Raw genomic sequence first — 25411 nt, 5'->3', positions numbered from 1 at the left:
GTTGATGTCAACTCTTTCAAATATTTCTTCAGTTCAGTAATGTTGCTAATGTATTTCTTCAGGGCTTTACTCTGGTCTGGAATGTAAGTACAACATTGTTGAACTTTTAACATCTAGCAGACGCCACCCTCTTTTGTGAAAAGGACGTCTAATGCAAGTCAATCCTGTAAAACCATTGATCTGATGGCAACCATTTTTGTATCCATAACTAAACATCCTCCAGCTGTACTAGTAGATAGTTTATCAACTACAGTGGAAAGCTTTCTAATCTTTTGTGAGTTGGGTATTACTCATACAGATAGAATACAAGCACCAACAAGCATTGGCAAATCCAGATCTCACTTTATAAGTATTTAGTTATGTAGCACAACATCCTTGGTGCAACAACAACTGTTGCATGGCTAAACAAGTATAAGGTCCCAAAGGCGAGACCTATTGGCTATGCCAATGCTTGTTTTATTTTTATGTACTGATCTAAGATGGAGCCCCCACTCAGAGCAGTAAACATTTTACAGAGATGACTTGGTCCCAGTGCTCTCTCCTAAGTAAGTGAAACTGTTTCTTCTAGAAAGCACCTTCAAAACTGCTGTTCAAGCCCTCACAGTCTTGCACCTGGGGGATGCCAACATCCTTCTACGTAGCCTCCAAGGCTCCACAGTGGAGCAACTTAAGGGGATTTTACTCTGCAAGCCTATTCCAGGACATATCACCCCATTCCAATTGGCATCACATAAGGGAATCTTGCATAGCAAGTCTCATCCAGGGCACATCCCCCCCCCCCATTCCACTGGATTCCATCATCACAACCAGTAGCATCATTTACAAAGTAATTACGACTAGCACCCTTGCTTATCTCGCTGGAAGACTCCCTATCTCTGGTCGTTTTCTGTATACCCACAGCCAAGAAACCATCAACTACAAAGAAGAGTTTAAAAAACAAGACCGCAGGACTTTTCCATCTATGCAACCAGGACCCGAAACAACATTCCTGTATCCAACCGGTCCTCCCCAACACCCCTCCAATTTAGGAAGAGCCATCGAGTCATTCTTAACACTCTCGGACCACCTAACTGAAAGACTTCCAGGACAAGATGTCTCTAAGCCGAGAAATTACCATATCAATTCATGAACAATCGCATCAAGGATATGATCAATCTCATGCACAAAAAAGAATGATAAACTACACTGCATTGGTTATCTGGCATCCGGATGACAGTGCATTTTCTTGCGTAAAAAAACACACAAGCTGCCATTATTTATGAGCCAGGTTCATTAACCCAGCCAGTTGCTCTACTGGCTACTTAAGAGACACATGAGGTACTCTCAGCAAAACAAGCTCAGACATTATTTGGATAAAGGAGGTTAAAAAGAACACTGGCAAGGAGGGTCCAGCCACTGCAACCCCAGAATGTATTTTATTGTTATGGGTTTGGTAGAATTGAACATTTCATCATATATACAGTTTTAGAGAGAAGAAAAATGTAAGACCTGTAATTGCAATAAAAATGATTTTTATGAAGTTTAAAGAGGTGGCTGGAATGCAAATCATATTTTTTAAACAAAATATATTACAGTTTAATTGAACGCACGCCGTGGCACAACCCTAAAGGTAACTGCACTGCTGTGCTACTCACCTTCTTGAGCAATACCAGTTTTGGTACGTGTTGACTGGACAGACTCCGGCCAAAAGCCATAGGCAGACATGGTTCCTTAGATGGTACCTAAATACCAGGAACTAGTTAGGGTGGGTGCCTCACAGCAGGCTTTGGTCGACAAATGTTGCACCCGGTTCTGGATGAGAATTCATGTGTAGCCAGACAGATATTTGCTCCTCCTTCATCCACTCATGAAGAAACATGGATGACTGCGATACCCATCAAATTGACTCAGCTCTATATAGACTTCAAGGAGCAACAGCAAGAACTTAAGGGTGGTAGGGGCAGTTTAAAGGTAAATCGAAAGGTGAGCAGCACTGTCGTGCATGACAAGCAACATATGCTGTGTCATTAAAGCTAAGTGAGGTGGATTATGGAAAGGAGTCCCTAAAGGGAACAAGACATGCTCATTCGTCTTACTGCAGCGAGCGAAAGAACAAGATAGATACTACTAACAGCACAGTAACATCTAGAACACTCAATTACACAACTAGAACCCCTAGCTAGTGAACGAGGCGCAGAGACACAACAGCACACGGCTACCCAGGCCAGAGTAGTGAACATTGCTTAGGGTGCGTTGATGAAATATTAAAACGCAAAGAGCCACAAGCACAGAAATGACAACTGTAATCGCGGATACATCCACTGTTTGCAGAAGGCAGGGAGAGAAAGCGACGATCATAGCAACTACCAGCAGTCACGAACACACACAGAGCAAAAAGGGAAATTCAATGAGAAACAGCACAGTCGGCCGGACTGGGAACCCATAGCAGCCACGAACCACAACAGCAGTATTGGCAGTGCAGAGAGGAGGATGGAGAGGAGAAAGACTATTGAGTGCGGCCACAGAACTTCTCCAGGGTCGTCAGAGCTTTCTCGGATGCACTAGGAACAGAACTGCACAGCACTGCAAAGGGATGTCACTTCAGACAGTCCTAAAGATGGCAAAGACCAACTGACAGCACATTAGCACTGAGGGCACTCCCTAACACACCAAAGAGGAGGCACATGTACTACAACAGCTGTTAAGTGCTGAAGCTTAATGAGATGGCGTACGGCGCAGCAGCACCCTGTCTACCCCACCCACCCCATCCGGCTAAGGTCAGCAGGGCAGTCACAGCAGAAGGCGGAGGCAGGCGCCCATGACAACAGAAACAATGTGGATTTCCCCCATGTGGTGACGTCAGCATGCAGGCTGGCGTCTCCTTGGAACAAACGAAAGACTAACCTTCTCTCTTCCAAATTTGTTGAAAAAAAATATCTCTTTTCAGGGACCTCAAGGTTTACTTTAGCCGATGGGTTTATAATAAGCTCGTTGGAGAAGATATGCTTCGAGGAATCATTAAAAAGGCCAAGGATAAATGGACAGTTTATGGCATTCATATTGAAGGTGAAGCACAGATAGTACCGTAAAGGAGTGTATGTAGTGAATTTCAACAAGTACATTATGACATAATGGACAACTGATTTGCTTTAGTACCGCAAGAGTCTCACAAGCAAGACACTTTAAAACCACATGCCGGAAGTGGCGTAAAACGTAACTCTCTGCCCCGGAATGCCGGCTACTTTTGATAAGCGAACATTGCTTGTGGAGAAAAACATGTAGATCATAGCTGAAGTCCTTTGAACCAGACAGGGTAGAAATAAATAACAAGCGCGCACGAAAAGCTTTGGCCGCACGGGCGCAGAAAGTGAAAGTGATAACGATCGCGATGCACTTAATTACCCGTCACGAAGGAAAGACCGCTGGTGGCTGCACGCGTGCACACGTGCGTTACCGCCAGCAAAAACCTCTGGTAGCACGTGTAAAACCCCAATACTAAATGTCTTGCAGGGCAGCGCATGTGCTGGCTCAGGCTAGACTTAAAAATGTCTCCTACAATTTCACTAGCACCTCCTTTTGTTCTCAAGTGTTGCTCCCTTGTTGGGCCATCAGGTTGTCCCACATGATACATTTTCGGAAAAACTATCCCTATGTAACATGTTCTATGCCATCTCTTGGGTAACATTTAAAAAACACCTTTCCCACAAATGTAATAGACTCCAGGAAAAACAGGATCTCCTCCATCTAAATATAAACTCCAATTTCCACAAACTTCAGATATATCTTCACGTTCAGTAGTCCCTACTAGTCCCTACGAAATTTGTGTCACTTGTGGATTTTCTAATAAAAATGCATAATTTCCCTTTATGTTGCTAATCTAAAGCTAATGCTGCCATGTTTCCCACTATTCTGTGTTCATTTTCGTCTTTAGCCCACTGGTCACTTTTGAATGATTGCTGTAGTCAAGATGTCTCTTCTTTCGAATCTATGAATTTCTTCTCACATGTTAGTAAATAATCTACGTTGTGTCTATGTGCATAAGCCATATCCAGGTTATGGGTGGGTCTAAAGAAATTATCCCATTATCTCAGCATTTTTAGCATCAGGCTGTCTGTACAAGTGCTTCATCACAGGAACTTCAGAAAGAACCAAGCCATGATTTGAGTAATAGTATTGAACATTTCCTTTTTCATAGAAAAAGCTCATCAATAAACTACAGGTAGATCAATATGTTAAAGGGAGGTGATGATATGTTATCCCCTCATTTGCAGGTAATTGCATATATACGTAGCAATCATTAGCATTCATAGTGTCAACATATTCTTAAAGCAGTTTTTAATAAACATTTTATTAGTAATCTCCTTTAGAAGCATCTACATGTAACTGATTCTCATCTATTTCAAGTAAGCTATTGTTAGTAGGAAATGGCACTTGTGGGGGCCATGTGTAGTCTTAGGCTCTTCTACATGTAAGTGATGGGGTAAATTCAAAATAATAAGCAAAACACCTAGCACTATTGTTACAACAGCAAATACACCTGCACATATGCGTTTGCGTCTAATAGAGTTTGTGTTAGGGTCTATAAGTCCTTTATTGACAAACCGTTAGCTAGGATATTGCAACACAGTTCTTTCAGTTAGTTTTCACTAGCACAAACAGGAAAGCAAAGTTCAAATGTCTTGTTAAGCTTGTCTCTAATAAATGCAGTTAAAACTCACTAATGATCACTTCCAGAAATAATTGATTCAGTCTGTTCAGTTGTAATGCAATTTTAAAACTTAGTTCAGTCCCAAAAGTTCAGTTCAAGGAGGCTTAGTTGAATGTGAAATGTAATTGCAAACAGTATTAAATGTTCTCTCCATTCAGGTGAAAAGTTCCTTCGACAGGGTACCCTTGCTCTCTTTGATGTCCTTACTCTTGGCCCTCTTTATCACTGTCACTTAGGCCAACTTCCTCAGTATCTTCAGGCATAGTGTGTGGAATGTGCACTTCAGACAAAAAACGCTGCCCTCTCTTTCGTCTCCTTGACCACCGTTCTACAGACACAACTCATGCTGCACTAGGCCCTTCGCCAGGGTCTGAACCTGGTGCAGTCAACACTACTGGATGAGACCCTTCTGTCTGACTTCAACTGTTGACAGTCTCAGACCCCCCTCAGGTCAAACGAGTGCTGCCCCAGCTTCTTGCTGATCCCCCAACAACTTGATTAACCTTCTCCCTCTGTTGCACTGTAACCAGTGGCAAATCCGAAAAGGTGCTGTTGTATCATCAAGGTCACAAGGGACTCTGCAAGTATGGGCAGCATCTATCCAATTAGGGAGACCTCCGTACTTCACAGCAGTTGTGGTGACCAAAATCACCTGGTATGGCCCACGCCACCAAGGCTCCAAGCATGACTTGCGCATGGGCTTCTTCACCATTACTCAGTCATCGGCACCCAGGTCATGACACTGCTCCTCTTGAAACGGGGCTGTATCCTCTACAACCTGATGAAACACAGAACACACCACATCAGCTAGTCCTTTGCAGTAATCAAGAATAATGTGATCTGTAATGTTAACAAGTGCATTTGCAGGAACTGCTGGCAGTCTCGTTGCTTTCCCCATGATGATTTCATGGGGCGACAAGCCTGTCCCCCAGCTTGACTACTGCATAGACTAATCGGTATAAGGGCAAAGCATTAGGCCATTTCAGAGATGTCGAAGCACACACTTTAACCAACCTGAATTTCAAAGTGTTGTTTAAATGCACCATCATTCGAGAAGCTTCTGGTCAGTAATTGCAGTGGAGTCTCTGTTATACTTATAATGCTGCACGCACATAACCTCTTCTTATTGAAATGAGTTCCTCAGTCTGACTTCAAAGAAGTCAGGAAGCTAAAATGCTAAATTAACTCCCTCAACAACTGCTTTGCTACTGGTATACTGTCATTTCTTCTAGTCTGGTAAGCTTCAACTCACTGTTAAAAGATGCAAACAATCACTAAGACATAGCTCAACCCATCGCACACTGGCAGCTCAATGAAGTCCTGTTCCATGTTGTTAAAGGGACCTCCTTATCTCCCTATATGACTCCTTGTTACTGCTGTTCTTCTGCCTATAGTCTGCTATTGGCACACACATCACATCTGAATCTGGGGTTAAACCACGTCTGCTTAAAAAAGTGCACCATGGCGTCCCTCCCTACATGTGCAGGACCATGAAAATGTGTCGCCATTGAAAGTAAGAAGCTATCAGATAGTTCAGGTCTTCCATCTCCTGAAACCCAAATGCCATCCTCAGCTCTTTTGACACAACCTACTCTGACTCAACCTTGCTGTTCTGCTTCGGGAATTTCTTCCTGCAATTTCTTTACTTCCTCCCAAGTATCAACTGTGGACAACAACAGATTGCGATTTATATCATCTGCATTTTGATTGACGTACTCCCCACTAAAGGTGCATGAATTCAGTGCACAAAACTTTGCCGACTCACCAGCGTATCTATTATCCACAGTCACATAGTCTGCGTCTTACCTATGAGTGGTACACTTCGCCACAACAATTTGGACTGATGACCCCGAAGAAGCCATGAATCTGCGTTGGAACCATAACTACTCAGTCATGCACCGCACCAAATCCATACTGAGTTTCAGTGAAAATGTTCGCTCTCAGCTGGTTCGAAACGCAGCATACCCTAGTAAGAGCAATCAATTCTGTCACTTGCGATGAAAATACTCCTTGAAGCCAGGAGGCTTCAACCCCACTTGAGACAGTACAGAATGTCACGCCTGGACAGGGGACAGAAGCCAGCCCTGCAAGCTCTGCTAGACCGGCTCCTGGGGGCTATTGAGAACCTCAGCCCTGCCTTACACTGCTGCCGCTTTTGTTACATGTGGCCCATATTGCATCACTGCCCCAAAACCGGCCCTCAGTAACAAAAACGGCCAAAACTCCTGGTACATGCTATGGCCAGTATTGCCCTGCAGACTGTGTAGGCGGCTATCAGTTTTCCTTCATGATCTCGTTGGTAAGAGCCATCATCAGACAGCACATAATCTGATTGAGGTAGTGGCAAATCTGATATGTCAGGTCTTCGTTTTGTGCATAATTCAGTAATATCAAGGCAGTCATGCTCCACTCCTTCATTTCCAGGAAGGAGCAATAATATAATGGGGGTTCAGTACAGTACACCTTTTCTGGGTAAGGTTTTCAGCTCCAAGAATCACTTGCTCATTCTTGGTAAGCTGACTGATGGTAAGGTGCTATGTTTGAGTACTAGTTAACAATACTTGAACTGAGTGGGGGACAAAAACTGTGAAGTGATGACCCATTATAATGCTCCAGCACTGTTCAATGCTAATACTTGTGGAGGCAACAGCTTTCAAGCAGCTGGGCAAAGGTAACAGCTATGAGGTCAAACGTGTCAAGAAAATTATGCAACATGTCTGCGAGCATTCCTCTGAATCAGAGTTAGCACTGAAAGAGTACTCCTTCTCTTTCACTGAAAAAACAAAGTAAAACATTTATAATAATCAGGCATTCCCAGTACTGGGGCACGGCAGAAAAATGCGCTCAGGTCTGAGAAGGCACGTATGCAGCTGTCATCTCATGGTACGTGATCTGACACATCTTTGTGTGTCAGCCACTGTAAAAGCTTGACGACATGGCAAAGTTGAGAATTCAGTGTCCACAGAAGCCCACCGTTCCCAAGAACATTCTGGTTTCACTCTGTGTTGTTGGCGGATTCATTTTCAGAATTGCCTCGATTTCCTCTTGTGACACATTCCTTTATCCTTTCTCAATGTGACGCCCTAGGTACAGAACTTCTTTCTTACAAACTGCAATTTGTTCAGGGACACTTTATGTCTATTTTCATCCAAGTGGTTCAAGAGCGCAGTTGTGTCTTGTTTGCTTGCAAGCCTCCTGCCTATTCAATCCCACAAATAGGTTGCAATTGTACTGGACTAGGACTGAGTGATAGGGCGTCACTGATAGAGCGCGCTGGTCACCCGATCCTTATTTTATCAAATATACACTACTGGGCCCATAACGTGTTTATCACTATTTATTTATTTATTTAGAAAGTTTTATATAGCGCGAACGTGACACTTGGGTATCAGAGCGCTTCACAGATTCATATACATGAGGTAGATTAGAAATACAATTCACATAGCGTTACCATAAAGGGAATGAGGTAGGTAGTTATAGTTCCTTATAGTAGGTGTAACATGCTGCTACAGTTCACATAGCATTACCCTACAGGACTGAGGTAGGTAAATTATAACTCTGAGTAGTAAGCCTATCACACTGATAAGAGGTAGAATCGGCATGTGACAAACACGAGATATATTCTGACTATGTACACTAGTTTGTTAAAGATTAGGTTAGTACTAACACCGGGATTACCTAATGCTATATTTTCAACCTGCGTCTATCCCCCGAGTTGTCATAAATGTTATAACTGTTCTTCGATATCCTACTATATTGAATGCTAAATTCCTGTATAGACCGTTCTGACTTGGCTTTGATTGTGCCATCTTCTTCTAGTTCTAATCAAGTGTAGCGCCTCTAGGTTGTTTCCGCTTACTGGACATTGTTTCTAGTTTCCATTCGATGCTCCGTTTTGGCACCTTTCAGATGCGTTGGCATAGAAGTCCGTACTTGACTATGTAAGGAACTTACTCATTAGGAAGATCTTAGCTTACTTTTTGAATGCAGATATGTTAGCAATTCTCCTGATATTCGGAGGGAGTGAGTTCCAGACTCTAGGGGCTGCCCCAGAGAACGCTCTGTCGTATGTTTTCTTCTTCCTGAAGATGGGTGGCCTCAGCAGCAGCTCCTTGGCACTTCTGGCAGGTCTGCAACCTCCCGAGATCTCAATCTTCTGGGCCAGGTAACTCGGTGTTTTGTAATGGAGTGCTTTGTGGGTGATACATGCCATTTTAAATTGGATTCTGGCTTCATATGGAAGCCAGTTTAACGCTTTTAGGTGTGGTGAAATATGGTCGAATTTCCCCGAACCGGTAATGAGCCTTGCAGCTGCATTGAGGCATGCTTTTAGTGGTGCAGTGGACATTTTTGGTAGGCCTGCTAAGGTTGTACATCCGTATTCAATCCTTGAGATAACTAAAGATTGAATTGCCAGTTTGAGATCTGCCGACGAGATGAACGGTTTCACTTTCCTTAAGTAGTTCAGATGAAAGCGGGCATTTTTTGCAATTAATTTGATGTGTGCTTTCATGTCTAGATTCTTATCCAATGTGACTCCTAATGATTTGGCTGAGTCCACCAGCGTAGGGGTGCAGTTTAGTTCTGTAATAATACCTATCCCATATACATTTATATTTTGTTTATACCTTGTAATAACCACAAACGCAAGAAGTTTTAAAAGCTTTATCTAGTCAAGAAAATCATCATATGCCATGAGAATGAAATTCACACAGATCAAAACATCTATGACCAAGATTAGAAAAATATTATAACTATGAATTAATGTAAGGAACATCTAACATTTGAAAATTAAAGGAAATGGGAAAGAGAAGGACCACGCTAATTTTATCTAACAGATTTGTATCACTTCACTAAAGGTAGGGTAAGAACAAGAGAACATTTTACTAAATGCTAATTTGAATATACTAAACGATTTAGAAGAAACAATACTTTAGGATGCAATTAATTTCTATAGGGAGGGTAGCAGTGGAACATACTAGATAGGCAAAACAGTTCAGAGTTTGAGTAAGGGTAAGGAGAAGATAAGGAACATGCTAGAAATAATACTTTCATAAGAGTTCAAATGTCAGAAATAAATCACATAGGCAAGATTGCTTGATTAAGAAAATAGGAGAGAAAGATATAGATAGACAAACACCCACATATATTTATATTTACCTAGGACAGAATGAGGACTAACCCTGGCCACGGGTCAGTTGGGAAAGGCGGGAGAGGACCCTCAAGGATTTGGAATGCCAGTAGGCGAGCAGGTACAGCTCATGGACAGTCAGGACAGGATCACCCCAGGATTTGGATCAGGACTGGGCTCATCTAAGGGTACGACCAACACCTGCAGCTTCGGATGCAACGCCTGCGCTACGCCCTCTCTGCAAGGAATCTGCCAATAACCCCGATTGGGTTCTCGAATCTCCCAGCAAAATGCTTCGCCAGCACTTAAGGTTTCTCCACCCCAGACTATGTTTGTGGAAATTACGGAGAGAGTGCTCCGCAGCTCTCTGTATCAATCACCTATAGAGTTTGTAGGGTCAGTGACAGGACAGCTATTCGGACAAGTCGGACAATTTCTCTAGCTAAACCTAGGTCAGTTATACTGTTTTCGGGTCGATGTACCACCCACAAATGTTGCAAGTGAAAGGATCCCCAACTTCGGATTGGACAAGAGGCGGTTAGGTCATGACACCACCTATAATTTGAACTTTCCCAGAATTAATATTCAGTTTTCGAACCCACCCCTTACATTACAGTTCCCATGGCATAGAGATTCAGAATACAATGAGGCATACAAATTTATCGCAACATGTAACAATTTCAGGTACAGTCGAAGTCTTCTCCTGGAGCAGGGGTCATGTTCCCAGGAGCATCTTAGCTTCGGCAGCCAGCTGGCTAAGTTCCACTACTGCGTGATTCGTTTCTCCTTCATCACGTGGTTAGTACTACACGGGCTTCAAAGATGGAGTGGCTCGCCGCTCCCAGGCCCACAATGAGCGATACATGAAAAGTAAGCGAAAACAATTTAGAAACACAGAAAAATTGAAGACACTGTATACCATGATTAGCTTCAGTACACCCCTTACTTTATAATATCTATAGCATTAGGAGTTAAGCAGAACAAAACAGCTGAGCAAAAGCAGCAGTGGCAAGCGAAGAGCATGTTAGAACAAAGCGGCCATTTTAGCAGTACTGCGCATGAGCGAAAAAATTCCCTCCAGAACTACGAGTGCGTCACATCACATGGGTATGACCAACGCATGCGCAGACTGGAATCCCGCATAACAGCGACCATATTAACTGCAAGCGTAGTTAGGATTAGTAAACACATAGGCAAGCATCACTGGGACACCCGGGTGTAGTGTAAAAGTGCAATATTAATAAACAAAACAAGTTGATTATTACGTTAACATTATGCGAGGTTCTTGAGTTCGAGCAAGTCGCGTAACGTGCGAATCCTTGCTCCATCATCACTAAATACTCTATAACCTTTTTGAGTATCTTATTAAAGATGGATGGACTCTGGATATTTTTGTGGGACTCTGCATCATGCCATAACCCGGCTGACCAAACGTAACGCGAAGAGGAACTGACTATTCTCATGCAATGGTATAGAAAAGAAGGCTTTACATAAATAAGTGACGGAGAACCACTCGACCTCACATGGAATCTGAAACAAAATCATAGCTAGATTCGATACCACAGTACAACAAGGAACAACTATGGCATTCACCTTTACAAATTTCGGACAATGTGGTACTTGCCATTGGGCTTCTGCAAACCCATGATGGGTGAGTTTCGTGTACTCCCCATAATATTTTTTAGAATGTTTTGTTCAATCATTGAGGGGTCCGATTATATTGTGGGTTTCTCAGGTACTCAGCATTCGGTTTCACTGTTATGCAGACTGGTTCAACACCTTTGATAAGTCTGATGTGTTTACCTGAAAAGTCCCAGGCTCTAGGTAGCACTGTGTCGCTCCATTCTGGGAGCAAATTGTATTTTGTCAACATTAGGAACAATCCAATTTCTGATCTCTGTCTGACAAGTTTAAAGGCATTGTCTTCATTATGAGTCTGACTCTCAATAAAATTTGGGGTAAAGTAAATGGAACAATTCATCGTGCACAAAAGATCTTGTCCAAGCAGATTTACAGGACTTGTGCTCACACACCACAAATCGGGGATCGTACTCAATGCACCTTATCTTGACTGGTACTGCTTCTAAAACTGAACTAGTTAGTTGTTGGTTTGTGACTCCTACAATTTGGATTCTTTTTCGCGAAAGGGCTAGGTTGGGAACCTCTGCTGTTCTTACAGTAGAGCAAGTAACACCAGTGGTGACGAGAAATGAGATAGAATTTCTATTTACCACTCCAGTCAACCTCTAAGTCTGAACCAAGTTTGCAATCCTCTTCCCCTCTCAGACCGCGTCATTGCGACAGGTCTGAGCTAAGTTCATCATCTGCCTGATTTGGGTATTACTGTTGAGACGTACCCCGATCTACTAATGGATTAGTGTTGCAATGGGAATTCGATTTGCAAGGAATCTATGGATACTGACATTTTGTTGAGGCATGGGGGCTTATGGAACCTGCATCACTTGAGCTTGGGGGCACATTGGGATTTTTAATTCTCTGTGTCTGCACCTGCTGTGTTTGGACCATGTTCTTTCCCTGTGAATGCACAAATCCACGATTCTTAACCTGATTACCATTAACCAGGTTATGATAATTGAACCAACACTCAAGCTTCCAATGCCCTAACCTGCTGCAGACATGGCAGGTGTTGGTCTTCTTCAAAGTTGGCACTTCAACACCTCTACTCGGATCAATTGGAACACCACGTCCTCTTGCTGCTGAGGACTAGAAAAACAAAAGAATAACGAATACAAAAATATCTGTCTACACAAACAATACCAGTTTGAAATTGTTTTTAGTCAGCTAAAACCAATTCCTCGCTATTCTAGCACATTTTATTGACAGCCTGATGATGAGAGTGGGTGATGGTCAAATTTTATTTGCATATCTGCTTTTGAATGGTATTTAATTCTGAACTTTTTGAGTAATTTTCCGAATACTGTTGTATGTATTTTTCCAGTGTATTTTCAAATAGTACCCTATTTATCTGCTTCTCCCCATGAATATGAAATACTTATGGAATGGGATTTCTGAGCATGCCATGCACAATTTTCTGTTCCAGGCACCAGTTACATTTTATGATGTTGCTGCTGGCTTTTCTGAAGGCGAGTGGAAACTTTTACATGAATGGCAAAAGGAACTTTACAAGAATGTGATGAACGACATTCAGCAAGCTTTGATCTATCTAGGTAAATTGCACATTTTTATTTTCAAGTGTTTTTCAATAAACAACATGAGCAAAATGTATGACCATGCACTTTTGCAGTCTCTGAAAGCAGGACAGTCTTAGTTAGGCCTCTGTATGTGTCGCTGTCTGTGGGTACGGTACGTCTTTTTTCTTGGTGTGTGTATTGTTTTCCTATAAATCTGATTGCTGTTGTGTGCACCAAATTCTGTATACCCTGTAAGACTCTTAACTGTTAAGTGCACAATGTTCTCATTGCACTGGAAATATTTACAACCGAATGAAAGCAAGTGTCCCCACACATCAACTGTAGTATCTTGCGATATTTTATGGCAGAACCCTTTTGGCTTCCAACGACTCTGTAGGGCTGTGATGTAAGTGTCAGAGCGGAATGCCATGAAAGCTTGTTTTAGGATGTTGAGCTCGCAGTTACACATAACCAAATAAAGACGTGTAATATTAAGCTCCGTATGTGGTGTGGTCATTGGCGGGTACCCTGGCTGGGAAGACGCTACAACTACTGATGGGAAGTCAAGAACTATCATGTCAAACGAGAAGGCAAGATTCACAACTGGATCAGAAATCAGCCTAGGCAAAGTTCCAATGGCAAATCAGATGGGAAATCTGAGACCGGACTAACAGTCACCAATAAGACACACTCCAGTGTCTAATACACTGAAAGGGAAGACCCAGCCCAGGGGAACAGGCACGTCAGGGTAAAAAAATGAAGAAGATTCTGGTGAAGTGCAACCTACACAAAGGCCAGCACCCAGACAAGTCGTGAAGATTAAACATATGCATGCCATATTCGTAGGTTTGCCTACCCACAGCAGAGCACAAGTGAGAGCAAGCAAGCGCAGTACCTCCAGAATACAAGGCACCTGGCCTGAGAAATAATGGGACATCTAAAGCAAGGAAACGAAAGCCAGAGCCAAGAATAGATGAAGCCTTTGCTCAGTGCCAAACTGTACAGAGAAAAGGAACCATCCAGCCCCCATGGTCAGTGAGGCAGTATAAGGCAATAATAAGAAGGCCTGCAACAGTAGGCAAAGCCGGCCCAGGGACGAACAATCTCCCTCCTCAACAAGGAGCACAGGAGGAGAAACTTCCAGAATCCATATCCAAGAAGAGCAACAATCAGAACAAGCATTTGCAATGCAATAGGTCTCGCATTAGGAAAGTTTGAGCTATTGGTATTGTAAAAGACAATTTTTTTATTTATGTGTTGGTTTTGAAAATAGCTAAATTAATATCTTTGTCATTTACAATGCCAATAGTTTTAACTTTCGCAAATGTGACACCTATAGCATTTGTAATGCAATATGTGTTGTATTTACGTGACTTAGATGTATTGATATTACAAATAACAATGGCTTTTAATTTTTTTAAATAATGAATACTTAAATAAAAGTTATTGTAATTTATGATGGCAATAGCTTAAACTTTTGTAAATAACTTTTGTGAAGATTATGTTCAGTGTATTTACGCTGTAATGTTTCGATTTGTGCGAAATCAGGGACATACAAAGTGAAAAAGAATCCTCATTTGACTAGACTTGGGGCCACTTGGATAGTCAAATGAATAAAAAGGCTGGTGTTACACACGCAAAGGGGGCAGAGTGCCTGTGTTCCTTCTGTGAGGCCAACGGATCATAGATTGATGTTTTCCCTGCACGTGAAATATGTCAATAGTTCACTTGTGCCAGTCATGAAGAGCACAAGTGCACTCCCCGAGCGAATCGATCCTCTGTGTCCGGCTGTCCACAGCTACGGGATGATAGATAGCGATACAACCCCCATATGGCAGAGCTCGCAGCGCCACAGTTTCCTAAAGTAAAAGCAGCATGAGAAACTAGAAACTCGCATTACAATAATGGACGCCACAGCTTAGTAAAGCGAAAGCACCGCCGTGTACTGTATGAAGTTACATGTGGTTAACTGCAAGAAAAGCGCATGTCTGTTTTACGCTGTAATTTTTCGATTTGTGCAAAATCAGGGACATACAAAGTGAATAAATGCAGTACTAGTATAAGAAAGTAAACAAAAAGAGGACTTTCTGAGCTACACTGGCAAGGTGAAAAGAGAGACCAACCTGCTGTTTTCTTGATATTCTGGTACTTGTAGTTTTAATTTTATTCCTAAATGCAGATTTACAAACACTGTTCCAGGACCTATAGAAAATCGGACTGACTGAACTACCCATGCCCGACATCAGCAAATTGTAATCTATGAAAACAAGTTAATTTGATGCACATTCACATGCTGGCTTTAGCAAAACATGTATCACTAACTCAAGCAACAAATAATAGTTCTGGCTGGTTATAGTTTTCCTGCAATTCAGTACCCTTATTTTAAAATCAATCATTTCAAGTAAAGTTATAATCTAAAGCTATTTCTGATGTAAAACATCTAGATAACCGGAGCAGTAGCTACGGTCGGTGAGATCACATGCTGTCACCCTCTAAGGAAGCAGCATTCCCGGTGAAAGGTCTGGGGGCGCCTCCCAGCTGACTCTTCGCCCGAGTTCCCGTGCTTGCAAGGCAATGTGATATTTGGTAAAAAGAGTCTGGCGGTGACTTATGCCTTCTAGCATGAAAGTCTGGCCTCATGCAGAAAATTACATTGTGCAAAGAAAGTGCATTATGCAAAATACTGTATTAACTCGTGCACCCGCAGGCTGCGTTCTTTCCTGCAGCAGCCATAGTAGTGAGTGACATGGCGGAAGTGATTCAAAGGGCAATTGAGGGGTGGGGCTACATAAGATCTACTCCACTGCATGCCCCAGAGCCTAACCCTGCTCGGTGTACATTTAAGAGCGCCGTTCGGTCTCACATGAGGGGGCGTGGTGTCTTAAGTTGCGTCGCTTTGGGAGGCAAGATAATAAATAAAAAAGCCCAGCCATACTGAAAGAAAGGCGTGCGCCGCCTTGTAGAAAGTGACATTTAAGGGAGACTGCTGTGAGGAAAAAAGCCCCACCCGCCATTGTTTGTATGCGCCGTGCTTTGCTCAAACATGAAGCACAGCGCCCAAGCGATGAGGAGTGCACGCTCCCAGAGCCTAACCCTGCTCTGTGTACATTTAAGAACTCCGTGCGGTCTCTCATGAGGGGCGTGGTATCTTAAGTCGCGCCGCTTTGGGAGGCAAGATAATAAATAAAAAAGCCCAGCCATACTGAAAGAAAGGCATGCACCGCCTTGTTCAAAGTGAAAGGGGCTGTGGCTTGCGGTGAGCTACTCGTAAATGCCCACGCAGTGGTTCGAGGTGCCCGCCACATCCAGAACCGGTCATAAGACAAGATATAGTTGCAGCTTATTTATCTTATGCAACTAATAACCATTGACAAAGCCAATAGTCCTTACTGGTTGTAGGTATGATGTTACTTCTTGTATCACATATCTGGATGCAATGACAGAAACAGCAAAATATAAGTTGGGCGGCACACTATGCTAAACACAGATTTTTAGCGCAAGTGTTTAAAAGCCACGCCCCTAATTAGTGGCCATGCCCCTTTGAGAGACCCCCCAGTTTTTTCATCACACTTAAAGCCCTGGTAATACATATTTTATATTGGATGTACTCAGACATGCCGGTGAAAACTAGGTACATCCCCTTTTCCGAGAGCCACCGGAGGCCCTTCTAGTTTGTCTTCAATGTCCACTCACTTCTCTTTGTTCCCGCGTTTTCTGTGCATAAATAGCCAAGACGCCAAACATGGAAGTTCACTGACCCGACTGAGATTGGCCTAGGCATACTGCACCACAGGTATGAGCTTCCTTCCCCTAGTTTCTTTCGTTCTGCGTGACCGGTCTCCTGTCAAGTAACAGATTTCTGCCCTGGTTCGCACAAGCCCAACATCTCTCGGGAACCGCATTGGACACCACAATGTTCCCCCTCCCCTTTTTTCAGTCGTTCACGTTCTCTGTCTCTGAGGCCCTTTTCTTATTTTACCAGGTGGTGTACGGGCGTACTGCTTTTCCTTTTTCTGACTCGTTCACCTCCACGACCCCCGTTCCTCTCTGCCACTTTACGAATAATAATCATTATGCCCCCTTGTACTCTGCGATGTACACAGGGGTGCCCTCCTTTAACCCTTCTGAACTTCACCATGTCCGCATTATCAGCTCCATCACGTATACACGCGTTCGACGCTTTACCCCCGATGTACGTCACAGGCATAATCCATGTCCCTCTACTCCCGGCATTATATGTTCTTGCTCTGCGCGCACTAGTAGGTCCAGCTGCCTCTTTTCTGCTAATCCAAGTGCATGCAGTGCAATATTGGAGTTTGGCTTTCATCTTCCTCACAAAGGGCGCACACAGTTTAAGATACTGTTGCGCTCATAGTTTCAAATACTGTTCGAAGCATTTTTTAAATACTGCATGCACCCTTAGGTCTCTCGGCCTCCGGCACATTAGGCACTTCTGCAACCCTCTGCCACTCAAGCTTCTGAACCTGTTCCCATTCATTCCCGCAACTGCGGGGCCGGCGCAGCGGCGGGCCCCCTGAGCGCGAGGCCCTGGACAGCTGCCCATACCGCCCATGGCTAGGACCGTTATGAAAATGCACTAAATAAATAAATAAAATAAAAATATATATCCAAGCCCTGTACAGGAACGAGTAGGCTCCGAAACAGACTGCAGCCAAAAACGGGAGAAGTCCTTTCCCCCACCCCCTTGAAGCCGGCAGCGCTCCAGTCACAAAAGGGCTGAAGGGTTTCCGCACATACCACGTTGGAGTGATACAGCGCACACCGTGAGTGCACAGCCTTGTCTTACCTCACGCATGCTGCCTTGGGTTCACGTCCTCTTAGCATTGGCTCCAGTGCCTCTTGGGTGTCCCGCTACCACGTTTTTCTTTTGCCTTTGAACCCAGGTATCCAGCAGCCTGTATGTACCACTGATGCCCAGCCGTTTCTCCAGCTCTCGCTCGCAGGCAGCCTGACGCAAGCGTAGCAGTGCAGTCACGTGACGCCCTAAACCCGCCCTCCATGTTTTTTCATACACATTTTGCGAAGGTGACCTCGGCAGTCTGAGTGCCTGATGTACTGTTCTCACACTACTGACAGGCCCGTCTCTGCTGACCGATCTCTTAACTGCTGGCCAGTGTGCATAATAACATTTCACAAGGCACTGCTGATGAGGAAATCAAGAATGCCGGGCGCGAAAGCAGTGGGAGTGCATGTCGCCGTGAGCGTGCACATCATCGGATCGCCGGAGAAGCGCCGGAGATGACACGCCGACCTCCGAGGCTGCTTGCTGCCTACACTGACCCACTGCAGAGGGAGAGGGACACGCAGAAAGAGCCAGGTGAGTGGGTGGGGGGCAGAGGGTGTGTGTGCGTGTGTGTGCTTCCGTGTGGCTGTGTGCGTGCGTGATTGTGATGTGCGCGGGGGGGGAGGGGGGGAGCTGGCTGGCTGGCTGGCCATGCGCGTCCACGATGTGCAATCGGCACTCGTGCACCAGCCTACGTCCCTTGAGGAGCAACTTGCTGACAATAGGTCGAGAGAGCTCGACCTAAAAAGGACCACCAGGGTTTCTCTGCTCCAAGATCGAAAGTCCAGCAGGCAGGATTATAGTACCTGAGAGGAGACACCATAAGTCCACATAGGAGGAAACACCACAGAGGGTGTAGTGAAGCAGCTGAGTAAGCCACTGCTTGAATGAAAGGAAAACCAAGTAAGCGATGCAGACAGGTGGTGCTGACAAAGAAGGTTCCAACATCACAACAACAGCATACTGCTGGAGCAGAGGACTGCCCACAAAGTGTGCATGCCCCATGTAAGAGTCAAGTCAGTGCTGAACACTGCTTTCGGAAGACCACCACCACACAAGGAGCAGGAAGCAGAAGGCCAAGACCATCCAGCCAACACCATCCCATATATTTGGAGGAAAAGAGCAACAGGGAATAAAAGAGGCTAGCAAGAAGCTAGAGCCAATAGTGGTGCCCAAATGACCAAAGAGTGTAAGAGGGTAAGGGCACAGTGCATAAGAGGAGTAACAATACTAAATGCATAAAAAGCAAGTGCTTGGCTCCAAGAATGAGGACATCCATCTGCAGGCCCAAAGAGTGAGGAGAGAGACCAGAAATGAAGCTCACAATGGAGACAGACAGCACCAAGTAAGACCGTAATGGTCGCACAAAAAGGGGCAACATGAGAATTATGGTTGCAAGGGTAGGAAATACACCAAAGCAAAATACTTGCCAAGAGAAACACAAAGCCAGCCATCTGGCCAGGGAGTGATAGTACTTACAGCACAATAAAAGCGCTGCAACCCGGATAAGATTAAATCCCAATAAAAAGCACATGAACTAACTCTGTGCCAGACCACTTGCAAAGCAAGCAAGATGATGCAAAAAAGATGAAAAAACTGCTGTAACCACAGACCAACCAGGGAAGCCACCTTACCCCATCTTTTCTCGGCCTGAAAAATCCGTTCCAACCTCGGCTAGAGGGACAGGAAGCAACACATGGCCAGTAATTACAAACTATAATTACAAGAGGTAGCGAGAGTAACAAACTCAAAGGGGACCACAGATGCTCATGGCCAAAGTTGCCATCCTCTTCACAGGGGTCACTCAGTGAGGAAGAGGAGCAGGGCAGATCACCCTAAAGCCTCCAAGCTCAAAATAGGGCGGCACCAGCACCCAAACAAGTAGGAAGACACAGTTCCATTATTGAAGTGGGAGTACCCAACCCCAAGCAGAACTACCAGGAGAAACTGCAGAGCAACTCACTAGCTGCATGTCAACTAGGATGGACGGAGACCACAGCCGAAGGCCAGTCTAAACACCCTGTCACATCACACACATTATTCTCCTGGGCGAGGTCATATCAGAGCATAAAGATCAGGAAACAGCCCAATGCCAAACACCATCTAGTGAAGAAACAGGAGTCAAACGTTTTAACAGGAAGCCCCAATCCTTCACAGAGGAGGGGACTCTAATTGCAAAAAAAGTCAGAAGCCCATATGAGGCAAAAGTCAAAAGCACATTTAGAGGCTGCTCAAGCCAAACACAGAACAGGGCATCTGGGTCATCCCACCAGAACCCCACACACTAAAAAAAGGAAGTTGGCTGGCAGGATGACAGGATGGTTCAGAGAGGCAGAGCCCTATTTCATTAGCACAAGGCCAACCCGCAAATTAAAAAGCAGGCAAGACCATGCCTGGCCCAAACAGGATGAGTCAAGTAATGGGAGTCAGACAGCTAGGTCCAGAAAGACCGATCAAGGGTACCTGAGCTACAAGCCGCAACCCCAGCCAATGCACAGGGGAGGGGGGAGACCAGACGGCCTCCGAGTTAAGAGGTGCAAACCTAATCCTACCTCTACACCTATACGTGAGGCAGGGAAAGCATGCTGCACATTGAGACTAGCATCACACAGCCCCCCCAAACGCCCAACTCAGGTACATTCATGACAGGGTACAGGACACACATCTTATAAACATCAAGCCCAGCAAGGAGAGTAGTCAGAAGCACAAGACAAGTGCAGACCCCTGCAAGCAAAAAGGGGGTGGTGCACACACATGTCCACTAGTGAAGGTGGCTCCACTGCCTCACACTGAGCAGGCATACTTTAGCCCGACACCTAGTGGACAGGCCAAACAGCTGAAAAGTACCACTAGGCACCAATGAGCCCACTTGAGACAAGTATACCCACAACAGTGGAACATGGAGGCATCCCACAAGCCCATAGGCAAGTACGGAAGAAACCTAAGACTGTCCCACACCTCGGGACAAAGGGGGGGGGGGTGCTCATTTGTCATCAGGTCAAAGGCTCCAGTGATGCACACGGGCTAGGAACAACCTTGCACCAGGCCCCATGCCTAGCAGAGTGAATATCTCAAGCCAGAAGAAAAAATGGGGAAGGGCACTCACTTGTCCTCCAGTGAAGGAGGCTCCAGCAGTGCTCAGCAGAATGGTACACCCAGGTCCCAAGTGCAGGAGGAAGCACACACAGGGGAAGGCCCACACACAGCCCCTCTAGTCTGGATGAGGGATAAAAGACCTTCGAGCGACAGAGACTCAAAACTAGGGAAGAGAAGGCTAAACACCTGACAACACCACTGTACTCCGGATAAGCTCAGTAGGGAGATCAGGGAACATGATAGCCAAACAAAAATGGGACATTGGAGGAAAGTATATTATTATGTGGTGTGGTTGTGAGACCTCACCATATAATAATGTTGTAATCTTTATCAGGTCCAGGTAGGTTTCTTTAGTACAACGCGAAGCTCAGTCCTGGGTAGCTGTGGCACAGCACAGTGAAGCTTAATAAAAGGAACACATTTAAAGTATTTAGAACATGTTTCCAACCAGTTGATCAGGAGCTACCAGTAGCTTCCAGACACCTTCAAAGTAGCTTGCAGCCTTGAGTTCATTTTTAAGTAAGCACAGGGTCACATTTTTCTTTTAAAGTTTAAAGGAAGGCTGTGCTTACTTATCATTATTATCATTAGGCTGCAGATAGCAGGCCAGACAATGAGCAGTGCTCAGTCAGATTTATAGGCAAAGCTGGGTCACAGTGGTGAAGAACTGATGCACTGACGTATTTAACTCTTAAATAAAAGTCCTTGTCAACCTAATATTGGATTGTGAGAACAAATGATGTTTTTGAATTCTTTTGAATGGGAGACAATTGAAATGAAAAGCTATCTTAATGATTAACTTTTCATTTTAATGTTATCCTATTTCAAAGGCTTTTTGCTCCTAGTGGCCAGTAGACACTGCGCCATATTTATAGCTGAAAAATAGTTAGCCGGTTGCTAAGCCTTCAGATGCTCATGATGATTTTCACTGATCAGAAGTAGCTCTCACTACAGAAAAAGCTAACGACCCCGAATTTAGAAGTACCTGTTAGAAATGGGGGTCAATAGTTGGCAATGGCAAGCCACTGTCCAAGAAGGGACCCTTCTTCCTAAGTCAGAGTAAGGGGGCTACACCCTTTGATAACCCTGTAGTAACGTAGCACGAGCAGCTAGGCTTATCTCAGAGGCAATATGTGAAGCTTTTATGATCATACACAGTAACACAGTGAAGAACACTACAAAGGGACACCACACAAGTAGTTATAAAAAATAAGTATCTTTATATATATACTTAACACAAGACCAATAACGATAAAAAGCCACAATACTGTAAAATAGGGTTACTCTTGAAATGCGGTAGAAATAGTTCAAAGTGTGCTAAGAGGAGATCAGGTCAAAGCAGTGGTCTCTGCGACCCTTTTACTTACAAAGTACCTGGATTTCGTAGCAAAACAAACAAAAGGTCGCAAACGAGCTGTAGCGATGATTTTCTTCACGTGAGGCCGGCAATGCGTGGAATCCTTGCCGCAAGGGAGAATGATGCGCCGATCTGCAGATGCGTGCGTGACAAAGCGACAAACTTCTTCAGGCTAGGCCAGCGATGCGTTGAATCCTTGCTGCAAGGTAGGATAATGCGCTGAGCCTGTTGCGTGTGCGACTCTGTTGCGATGAGAAGAAATGGCGCTCCGCGAGGGAGCGATTATACGGGTGTGATGCGAGGAAAATGGCGGACGCGCGATGCCCGCACTGCGATGCGATTATCTCGATGCGATGATCCGGGGTTAGCGAGCACTCAATAGCACGCAAACGTACGATGCGATGATCTTTGGAAGTTAGCGGGCACTTCGTGGCCCGCAAGCGTGCGATGCGATGAGGTTTGGTGCGTTAGCGACAATTTCAGCACTCTCTTCTCTGTAGCAGAACTAGAGGCCCTGGAACTCACAGGGGCCTCACCTGCAGATAGAAATCCTCGCTGGGAGGAACCAGGAGGCTGGTGGGAGAGTCAGATGTGCCTGTGACTTCAGAAGGAGGCTAGCTCTCTTCTCGCCCTTGGGTGATTGCTTTAGCAAAATAAAATTTCTCTCCAAGTCCTTTTTCCTCTTCTTCCAAGTCCAGGGGGAACTACTGCAGGCCAGTCCAAGAAATAGCACACAAGCACAAGGACTGTCCTCTCCTGCAAATTCCTACTGTGAAACAAACAGAGGTTCTTTTTGACATCCAGGAGCAATTCAAAAATCTGGGGTTTGGGCACAGATATTTATACCCCAAAAGTCTTTGTTCTAGAAAGTCACTAGTCACTGAACCCAGCCAGCCAGAACCAGTTCTGCTCAGGCTTCGAGCACTTTGTTAACCAGGCTGCATTCCTCCTTTCAGAAAGGGTGGTCTGCCATCAGACGCACAGTAGGAGGTGGAGCTAGCATTCACCTTGCCAGGCACAGCCCTATTCAGGTCAAGGAGCTACCCCTCCCCAGTACTCAATGCAGATCTCTCTATTCAACCCAGGTCTGACTCAGCCTGCCTTACCCCTCTAAATCCAGACAGCCAATACACAAAACAGCAGAGCACACTGGAAGGCTTAGGCAAAAAAATACCTACTTGCTAAAAGTGGTATTTTCAAACACAGAATATTAAAACCAACTTTGCTTAAAGATATATTTTATCATTCTGAGCTCAGGCATACTAAACTCTAATTTCTACCATGTTTCCGGAGTCAGTTAGGACTATAAGATGTAATAGTCAGACTGCCAATTCTAGCCTAAGGAGAACAGGTAGCCTGCAGTGAAAAACGAAATGGGGTGTAATTCACTACCACTACCAGGACATGCTAATTCACTACCAGGACATGCTACACATATCAAGTCATGTCCTACCTTACACACACAATGCACCTTACCATTGGGGTGACTGGTATGATGCCATGGGGAGGTTCAGGGGTTGGGAAGTGTGGGCACTTCACAGCCAAGATGGCAGTTCTGGACTGCACACAGACACTGCAGTGGCTGGTCTGAGGTACACTTTACATGCTGCTTCTGTGGGTGGCGCAAACCAGCACTGCAGGCACACCAGCAGCATTTGGGTTACCAGCCCTGGGCACACACCGGCCACACTACTAACAGGTAACTCAAATAAGCCAATCCGGGATATACCAATTCACAGTCATATTTACCAAGGGAGCATTCGCGCTGTGGCACTGAATGGCAGTGGCACAGCGCCCAGAGCATCTAATACCAGCAAAAACAGAGGCGAAAACAGCGACAAATGGAAGGGAAACCAACGCCAGCGGTGCCAGGTCTAACACGTGTCCCCTCCAGCTGAAATGTGGGGAGAACTACTCATCCCCTTGGGGGTTCTCTTCACTAAGGCGGAAAAATCTGGACAGACCATCAGCATGGGTGTGTTCTGTACCAGGGCGGTGTTCCACCGTGAAGTCCATACCCTGTAGGGAAATGGACCACCTCAACAACTTAGGATTCTCACCCCTCATCTGCATCAACCATCTGAGAGGCCTCTGGTCTGTCTGAACCCAGAAGTGAGTCCCAAACAGGTCTGGTCTCCGCTTCTTCAGTGCCCAGACCACAGCAAATGCCTCACGCTCAATTGCACTCCACCTCTGTTCCCGGGGAAGTAACCTCCTACTGATGAAGGCTACAGGTTCGTCTAGTCCCTCCTCATTTATCTGTGACAGAACAGCCTCCTTCCCATGCTCTGAAGTGTCTGTCTGGACAAGAAATTCCTTAGCAAAATTGGGCACCTGGAGGACGGGCGCGGTACACATGGCAGTCTTGAGGGCATCAAAAGCTTTCTGACAGGTGTCAGTCCAGTTCACAATCTTTGGCTGCTTCTTGGAAGTCAGCTCAGTCAAGGGTGCAACTATGTTGCCATACCCCTTGACAAATGTCCTGAAATAACCAGTGAGACCTAGGAAGGATCTCACCTGAGTCTGGGTCCTGGGGGGCTCCCATGCCAGGATGGTTTCAATCTTGGGCTGTAGGGGTGCCACCTGGCCACTCCCAACCTGGTGTCCCAAGTACACCACAGAACCCTGCCCAATCTGGCACTTACTGACCTTGATTGTGAGGCCTGCTCTGCGCAGTGCCATCAACACTTCCCAGAGGTGGCGCAGGTGGTCCTCCCAGGAGGAACTAAACACTGCAATGTCATCCAGGTTGGCGGTACTGAAGTCCTGAACAATCCCTGAAAGGTGGCAGGGGCATTCTTCATACCAAAGGGCATCACACGGAACTGGTAGTGCCCATCTGGGGTGGACAACGCAGACCTCTCCTTGGCCCCATCAGTGAAGGCGATCTGCCAGTTCCCCGACATTAGATCAAACGTGCTGAGGTACCTGGCAGCCCCCAACCGATCTATGAGCTCATCTGCCCTGGGGTTGGGGTACGCGTCGGTGTTCATGACCGAATTGAGACCTCGGTAGTCCACCCAGAATCTAAATTCAGGGGTGGCACCAGGCGCTGCAGCTTTTGGTACCAAGACCATTGGGCTGGACCATGGGCTGCTAGAGGACTCAATCACCCCTAGGGCAAACATTTTGGAGACCTCCTCCTTAATGTGGGCCCTGACACTGTCAGTCACTCTGTAAGCCT

The 25411-nt window shown here is 45.2% G+C and overlaps 1 protein-coding gene across 2 annotated transcripts in view; it reads left to right on the top strand.

Annotated features, from left to right (window-relative positions):
* The window catches only part of LOC147732651 (zinc finger protein 777-like), a 151537-nt gene that overhangs the window by 44040 nt on the left and 82086 nt on the right, over positions 1 to 25411 (top strand). For both annotated transcript variants that reach the window (XM_086957163.1, XM_086957161.1), the window contains exon 2: positions 12880 to 13006. In XM_086957163.1, coding sequence (XP_086813289.1) covers positions 12880 to 13006 — 127 coding nt within the window. The remainder of the gene's footprint in view (positions 1 to 12879; positions 13007 to 25411) is intronic.

This window comes from Lissotriton vulgaris, chromosome 2_1 (assembly GCF_964263255.1).
Source record: "Lissotriton vulgaris chromosome 2_1, aLisVul1.2, whole genome shotgun sequence".
In the NCBI taxonomy this organism is placed as follows: domain Eukaryota; kingdom Metazoa; phylum Chordata; class Amphibia; order Caudata; family Salamandridae; genus Lissotriton; species Lissotriton vulgaris.
The sequence above is the reverse complement of the archived record's forward strand: the minus strand, read 5'-3'. Positions and strand labels throughout refer to the sequence as shown.